The sequence below is a fragment of the Poecilia latipinna genome, unplaced genomic scaffold (genome assembly GCF_001443285.1).
Source record: "Poecilia latipinna isolate Pla-1442-1.1 unplaced genomic scaffold, P_latipinna-1.0 Scaffold2358, whole genome shotgun sequence".
In the NCBI taxonomy this organism is placed as follows: Eukaryota; Metazoa; Chordata; class Actinopteri; order Cyprinodontiformes; family Poeciliidae; genus Poecilia; species Poecilia latipinna.
This window is the reverse complement of record NW_015114974.1, coordinates 125,659-133,019: the sequence shown is the minus strand read 5'-3', so window position 1 is coordinate 133,019 and position 7,361 is coordinate 125,659. Positions and strand designations below refer to the sequence as shown.

The 7,361-nt window shown below is 52.1% G+C and overlaps 1 protein-coding gene across 2 annotated transcripts in view; it reads right to left on the bottom strand.

The window, feature by feature from the left end:
- Positions 1-270: 270 nt before the first annotated feature.
- LOC106937488 (glutamine-rich protein 2) overlaps positions 271-7,361 on the bottom strand; it is a 21,229-nt gene continuing 14,138 nt past the window's right edge. Inside the window, exons 4-20 of one of the 2 annotated variants that reach the window (XM_015019021.1) lie at positions 5,900-5,971; positions 5,590-5,667; positions 4,275-4,376; positions 3,865-4,089; positions 3,105-3,822; positions 2,905-2,990; positions 2,710-2,825; positions 2,533-2,626; positions 2,159-2,455; positions 1,950-2,072; positions 1,732-1,800; positions 1,448-1,612; positions 1,259-1,377; positions 1,110-1,175; positions 934-1,026; positions 541-645; positions 271-443 (exon numbers count right to left, since the gene is read on the bottom strand). In XM_015019021.1, coding sequence (XP_014874507.1) covers positions 290-443; positions 541-645; positions 934-1,026; positions 1,110-1,175; positions 1,259-1,377; positions 1,448-1,612; positions 1,732-1,800; positions 1,950-2,072; positions 2,159-2,455; positions 2,533-2,626; positions 2,710-2,825; positions 2,905-2,990; positions 3,105-3,822; positions 3,865-4,089; positions 4,275-4,376; positions 5,590-5,667; positions 5,900-5,971 — 2,682 coding nt within the window. In that variant the 3' untranslated portion in view covers positions 271-289. Of the gene's footprint in view, positions 444-540; positions 646-933; positions 1,027-1,109; positions 1,176-1,258; positions 1,378-1,447; positions 1,613-1,731; positions 1,801-1,949; positions 2,073-2,158; positions 2,456-2,532; positions 2,627-2,709; positions 2,826-2,904; positions 2,991-3,104; positions 4,090-4,274; positions 4,377-5,589; positions 5,668-5,899; positions 5,972-7,361 lie in introns of both variants that reach the window. The other variant, XM_015019020.1, reaches the window with a different exon arrangement.

Genomic DNA, 7,361 nt, shown 5'->3' with positions numbered 1-7,361 from the left:
AGAAAAGGTGTAGGAAAAAAGTAGCAGCTTATAGATCGGAAAATACGGTAGGTGAAATTGGATAATTTCCACACACCTGAAGATCACTCATGGTACACTAGTGTGCCGTGGCACAGCGGTTGAAAACCACTGCTTTAAATGACCGGCGCGATGCCTGGGGTATGGCAGCCTTCCTCCTGCCAGAGCTGCTGCCTGGTGGCAGTGAAGAGCGCGGCGGGTGCATGAATAAAGCTGAGCGGATAGACTGAATACGCTTAGTGTAGCTTAATGGACGAACCGGAAAATAAATTTACCACCGCACCTGCATCAGGATCTCGTCCTCGGCCCGGGTCGTCAGTCGGTGGTGCTGCGGGCCGCTGCGGCGCTGACCCGCAGACGTGCTGGCGTGTGGCCCTCCGACTGGCCGGGCTTGCCGGGCTGGCGCCTCAGTGACCCGGTTGGGGCTACACAGAGAACGGGAAGAGGTTAGAGCTGGTTCCGACCGCAGGTTCTGCTGTGGATCCAGGAATGAACCGGGTCAGAACCAGCGGCCTGACTCACCGCTGGCGGAGGCGGCGCTGGCGCTCGATGCTGTCTAGCTGCTGCAGCATGTCGGCGTGGTTCTTCTGCAGCTGGACCCGGCGCTGGCTGGGTCCGGGCGTCAGGCTGGAATCGCAACACACAGCTGGTTCTGAAGGTCCAATGTGGCAGAACCTGCTGTTCATTTTGTTCCCCTCTACAAACTAACCTCACATTTTCTCTGATGTTCTGAGATTGACCCAAACCGGGTCAGACCTGACGAAACAATTCACTAAGAGAAATTTGAAAAGTGTGGTGGAGTCGGCCAGACCGACATGCTGGCCGCACTTTTCAGATCAACCCTGATAGAAAACTATTGCTGGGACAGAATGTGGGACGGACTGGCTGTGGTTCTGGTTCTGGTCCCGGACCCACCTGTGGTAGTGCTGGCGGATCTGCTCCATGGTCCACGGCCGGGCGGACTTTGGCGGGGGGAAAGGAGGAAAAGTCGGCAGGGTCAGCACGATGCTGGGGAAGGAGACAGATCTGTGATGTCACATTAAAGGGACGGACGCCACAACAACAGATCCGGGCTTTCTGGGTCGACTCACGGGCCGGGGGTCTGCTTCATGATGACGCGGTCACAGGACAGGCAGTGGAACCGCTCCAGCAGCTTCCTGGGGGACAGACAGACAGTTCAAATCATACTGTTCCATAATGAACGGAACTTCGGACCTGAACCGGAACCAGCCGGACTCACTTCCTGATGCCGGCGGCGTCATCCTCCAGAGGCGCGCTCTGCGCCTGCAGCTTCTTCAGGATGCTGCGCCAGCGCTCCTCCAGCTGCAGCTTCACTGAGTCCAACTCCATCCGGTTCAGCTACACACAAACGGATCAGAACCTCTGCACCGGACCAGAACCGGGCCAGGTTTCTCGTGAGGACTGGTACCTTGCACTCCATGTCGGTGGACAGCTTGTCCACCAGCTGGTGCCAGTCGTGCTCCTGACCCGTCATCTTGTTGAGCAGCTCATGGAACATGGAGGTCAGCTGCTCCGTCGCTGCGTCGAACTGAAGACGGCTCACCTTGCTGTCCAGGGCCAGCTTGTCCGCTTTCTGAGGGGACAGGCAGGGGGACGGGGGACAGTAAACCTGTCATCAGCCTCTGATGCAGCTAACAGCATCTCCACTGGAACTAGAGATTCAAGGTCACCGGAACCAGAAGCAGAACTCACAATCTCGCTCTCCACCATCAGCTTGTCGGCCTTCTTCACCTGCAGCTCCTCTGCCGTCTTGTAGAGCTCCTGTGGAAGCAGCTGCCATCACTGAGTGTTTCCAGGTGGACGACGTCTCCAGGTGTGCAAAGTTGGTCCACCGTCAGTAAAGCATCAGTCCACCGTCAGCCCAATGTCTGTGGTCCAGCTTGTCAGTACCCAGGTGTTGGCCTGCCTACCTCGATGTGTCCCTGCTTCTGCTGGTTGTCCTCATGCAGACTCCTCGTTGCCTCCTGCAGGCGCTCGCACTCGGCCTGCAGTTCCTGGATGGCCCTCTGGACGTCGTACACCAGGTCCAGGCTCTGACCCAAACACAGACACAGAGCATCCATCAAGGTCCGGCCGCGTCCCTGTGGCAGACACGCCACTGTCCCTGTCCCTGACTGACCCTGCCCATGTCTCGGTCCTCGTCCAGGTCGTCCCTAGCTGCGCCCTGCTGCTGCTGCTGGACCAGCAGGTTGACCGTGTCTTCCAGCTGCTCATAGTTCTGGAACAGCAGGCTGAGCTTCCGGCCCACCTCCACCGAGTCGCTGAATGCCTCCTCCTCTTCCTCTTCCTCCTCCTCCGTCTCCTCCGGCTTCTCCATCTTCTCTGTCTCCTGCTCCACCTCCTGCTGGAGGCTGCTGGACAGCTGGGACGTCAGAGACACAATGGTGTCCTCCAACGTCCCCCGCAGGTCGTTCAGCTGAGGCCAGAGGGCAGAGGTCAGAGGTTAGACTGGAAGAAGGGTGCAGGAAGGTAGGAAGGAGGTTCTCCTCTGACCTGGTCCTGTAGATGGTCTGCAGCTCTCTCTTCACTCTGAGCCTGCTTCTCCTTCAGGAGCTCCACCTCCTGCTCCACCTGAACCAGGGAAGACCTGCACAGGAGAGCAGCCCACCTGACCACCACCTGGTCCCACCAGGTGGGTTTCGGGTTCTGTCCCTGCCTCTCTATCTTTACCTGAGGTCAGACACCTGCTGAGTGAGATCTTTAATCGCTGAATCAAGATGATCTGCTATGCTGCTGCCCATCTCCTGGGTCATGAGGTTGCCCATCATGTCCTCCAGATGCTCCAGCTTCAGAAGACACGTCAGCCCATCAGAACCAGAACCGGAACAGAGTGATGGGAGGCTGAGTGGAGCAGCAGGTTCTCACCTTCTCGTGTTCGGTCTTCAGGTTCTCCATCAGAGCTTGGTGCTGCTGCACCTGATCCATCATGCTGCCAGGGACTTCAAGAGAACCTGAGGAGAAAACACCTGGTCACCTGTGGACAACCTGGTCTATCTGGGCAGGGCACCTAGTGAAATACCTGACCAGGTACAATCTGGAGATGTTCGGCTAACTTCTGACATTACCTCTGGAGCTGATAAACTGGGCCAACCCGGTCCAGTCCACCTTCTGCTCCTCCAGAATCCTTGTATGGGCCTCTAGCTGGGTGACCCTCTCTTGTAACTTCCTGATGTTCTTCAAAAACTCCTCCATCTGCATGCTGTGGGTCCGACTCTCAGGAGAGTCTGAGAGTCTCTTCAGATCCCCACGAATCCTTGTAGGTTGTGGTCCAGGCTGTGCTGCAGGGTGTTCTCCAGGATGTGGTCCAGCTTGTGGTCCAGGATGTGGTCCAGGATGTGCTGCAGGTTGTGGTCCAGGTTGTGTTCCAGGATGTGGTCCAGGTTGTGGTCCAGGATGTGCTGCAGGTTGTGGTCCAGGTTGTGTTCCAGGATGTGGTCCAGGTTGTGGTTCAGGTTTTGCTCCAGGTTGTGGTTCAGGCTGTGGTACAGTCTCTGGGGTGGACCCTGGAAGGACAGATGAGGTCACAGGTTGTGGTTCTGTGGCCCTGCCCTGGTCCCCGGCGATCGTCCCGCCTTCGGACCCATCAGAGGAGGCTTGAGTGGAGTCTGCTGCTGCTTCCAAGGACTGATCCTCTGCAGATATGCTTGGAAAAGATGGAGCAGCAGACGGGGGGGAGCTATCTGTGTGGAGCGGACCACCAGACAACGACACTGAGACACCAGAGGACGGTGAAGAGGAACCAGAAGGCAGTGCAGAGGCACTGGGTGACAACACAGTGGTACCAGAAGATGCTGCAGAGGCACCGGAAGACGGTGCTGAGGGATGGGAGGATGGTGCAGAGGCACCTGGGGATGGAACTGGAACACCAGAGGCCGGCACAGAGGCACCAGAGGACAGCGCAGGGGCAGTGGAGGACGGCTCATTGGCACTGGAGTATTGCACCAGTACACCAGTTGATGGCACTGGGACACCAGAGGATGGCGCTGAGGGGTCAGGTCCAGCCTGTTCTTCCAACCAGGGCTGGTCCAGAACCTCTGAAGTCACCAGGTCCTGCAGAAACAGATCTGAGGGTAACTTCCACCGATGGAACCCAGAAGTGTACAGTACTTCCTGACTAATTCTCAGATCTGTTGTCAGAACTGCCAGAAATGGTTGTTTTCTGATATTCTGAAAGTGAATCTCTTTGAGACGAACAGTTCATTGAACTGGTTCCTTTCTACGGTTCTTGTCTTTACCTTCTCTATATCCATGTCCTTCTGAACCAACTGGACCCAGGTCACACACTGGTTGAGCTCCTCTGGGTCCGGATACATCTGGAAGAGTTCCTGCATGGATTCCTGTTGGAACCATAACACAGAATGACAGAAGTTCTGACCTCTTTCAGGTCCAGTTCATGGTTACGGTTCTGCTCAGCTCAGCAACAAAGGGCTGTTTGCATGTCAGCTTCCCCGTTCGGGGAAAAGCGGCTCGTTGTTTCCGATCTATTGGAAATGTCATTTTACACCAGGTGCTGCAGGGCTTGGCCGATGATGAACATCGATCCGAAGCCCCAACAAGTCAGCTGGAGAAAGGTTAAGATGTTCGCCTCGTTATATTCACGGACACGAAGGTGAGTTTTACTTTAACTTTGGCTTATGCTAGTAGGCAATATTCTCTGACATTGTTCTTGTAAAAATGTGCTATTTAAGAATCTAAGCATTCTAACGGACAATGTTTGTGCCTTATTTTCCAGTATACTGTGTGTTTATTGTTGTTAGTGTCACAGACTAACAGGGAGGTTACGGTTTGGACTTTTTACTTCCGAAGCCTGACGGAGCTCAACAAGCCTCATAGCTTAACAGTAGCGCAGCTCTGGTGTCAGAGATCTGGTTCAGCTGTTCAGGTTCAAAGTTGCTGCTTTTAGAAAAATATGTTGCTTCATGTCTCCGTGTTATTTCGTTTTATTACCTTTGCATGTTTCTTGTTCAGAGCTCAGGTAGGACGGTGTTTACTGCGGTGTGTTCAGGCGGATCAGTTGCTCGGCGGTCTGGCTCTGGTCTGCTCTCTCGTTCCCATCAACTCATAAATTCATTCGCTCTTTCAGGCTGAATACAGAAGTGACTCCATGGAAATAACTCAGGAGGCTCCTTTATTCACCATCCGTCTCCCTCCGGTAGTTTTAGGCTGATCCGGAGTGAAGTGAAGGCTGCAAACTTTGCTGTGCAGCGTTAGCTTTAACTGGTAGCGACGGATATTTACAAGCCACCATCTTCTTAATTCAGGATTGTTTGGAAATTAATGAAAGCTTAAAAGCCCATTATATATGGAAGACAACAACGTTCATAGTATTGCTTTTTGGCGTCTGAAATATGACTTCGTCTTTTCTAGCTGTCATGGTAACTCAAAGCGGAAACAAGTGAGCCGCTTTGGCTCATGCAGATGTGACGTCAACGCCGTACGTGCAAAGAGCCCGTTCCCTCCAGGTTCCAGTAGAAATCAGAAACAGAGACCATCTGCAGAAGTTTTGTCTAGAGCACCCCCACAAGTGAGAGTCCAGCCCTACAGACTCACCACTGCCTTGTCCAGGACGTCCAGACGTTGGCAGCACTTCTCCAGGCCTGCCTGTATCTCCATCTGCTCCGCTGCACCCTAAACACAGAAGGAGGAGGACTGAATAATCAGAATATTCTGGATTTTTATTCATTTAAACAGGAATGAAAACAACTGCAGCAACTGGTTTTACTGGTTTAAGCTGGTCAAAACCAGTAAATGTATCCATGTTTGGCAGAATATATCTTGCTTCTTCAAGAATTTCATGTCAAAGCAAACCAAAGTACCCTGGTTCTGACCCAGGTTCTTACTGAATCTTGTTGTGACCCACCTTGTGCTGCATGTCATCGGTCTTCTCCTTCAGATCTTTGCTGTCCTGCAGCTGCTCGATGACCTTCAAGGCCTGCAGGAGAACATGAACCCTCGGGTTAATCTGGACCTTCCTGATAGTGCTGATCAACCAGTGCAGACACCTTTTCCATATTAGCAGGGTGAGGGTTGGATTTCCCTCTTAGGGTTGCAGACCTGTTTGCAGAAGAAACACTGCTGCAAGGTTCTAACCGTGGTTCTGACCAGAGATCGTGTGGTAATGTAGCCTCGTTTTCCTTTTTTGAGTTGATTTCATGTTTTTTACATTCCTGTTTAAATTGTTTGTTATATTTTGAAGTAATTTACTTTTTTTTATTAGATCTGGGTTATTTTTTTGGGTTTGTTGTGTTGCATGTTTTTCTGATTTTGTTTTGCTTTTGAGGTGACGTTACCACTCATACCTGGAGACGCCCACTGCAGCAGCACAGGTGTTCTCCATTGTGCAGACCGGGAAGCCAGTAATAAAGAGGGAGCTGTGCAGTTGAAGGAACTGGACAGATCACAGGTGCAGAGCGGCGGGACTTGAGGACTGGTTGCCGCAGAGATTCATCCAACTGGTCGCCATCGAGGAACGGCCGACTGGGTGTTGGAGTACGAGTGGCTGGATCGCCGCCAAGATTCGCCCGTGGCCGCGGAGGATCCTGCTGCTGGGATCAGTCGGCTGGCTGATCTGAGTGCCGGAGAGGACCGCCTCCCCTTGGGCCAGCTAAGACTCCATTCTTCCTTAAACAGACTTATGCATTGACTCTGCCGCACATTCTTGCCCTGCACCCTTTTTAAATGATTCATTTTTAATAAATTATTGTTAACTTTTATCGGCTCGTTTTTTAAAGCCCTGCTCACAGTTCCAGCAGTTTTTATTACAATCTACCACTTGGGTCCCACGGTCGCGTTAACGGAATATTTTCTGTATTTAACCGGTTATTTTTTTTAAATGACGGGAAAATTTGAAGCCCGTTGGTCATATGACTGGTTATAACTCACACCCTTGTCTATAATGTGCAGACATTATAGACTTTACGCAAAGATTTAATCTCAGAGGCAACTAAAATCAACCGAAAATCCTTTCTGCATATCATCTCATGGACTCTGAACTAAATGCGTCTTTCTAACCGGCAGCTGACGGCGCGTTGAAGAGTGATGGACAGGACACCTTGGTCAGGAAGATCGTCGCAAACCTTTAGTTGAAACGGCGCCTTTAACTCCAGTCTCCAGCACAGAACAAAGAAAAAGAGAATGCAACGTTGTTTTAATCCATTTATAGTAAAAAGAGGAGCCAGTTTATTTTGAGGAAATAAAGGTTCAGAAGTTAATTAGATCCATGCGCTGCGGCTGCACAACCAAAGCGGACGCGGCTCCGCCGCTGCGAAGAATTAAAACTCAACTCGTTCCTCAGTTTTAACAAATGGAGGTGAAGATGTTAC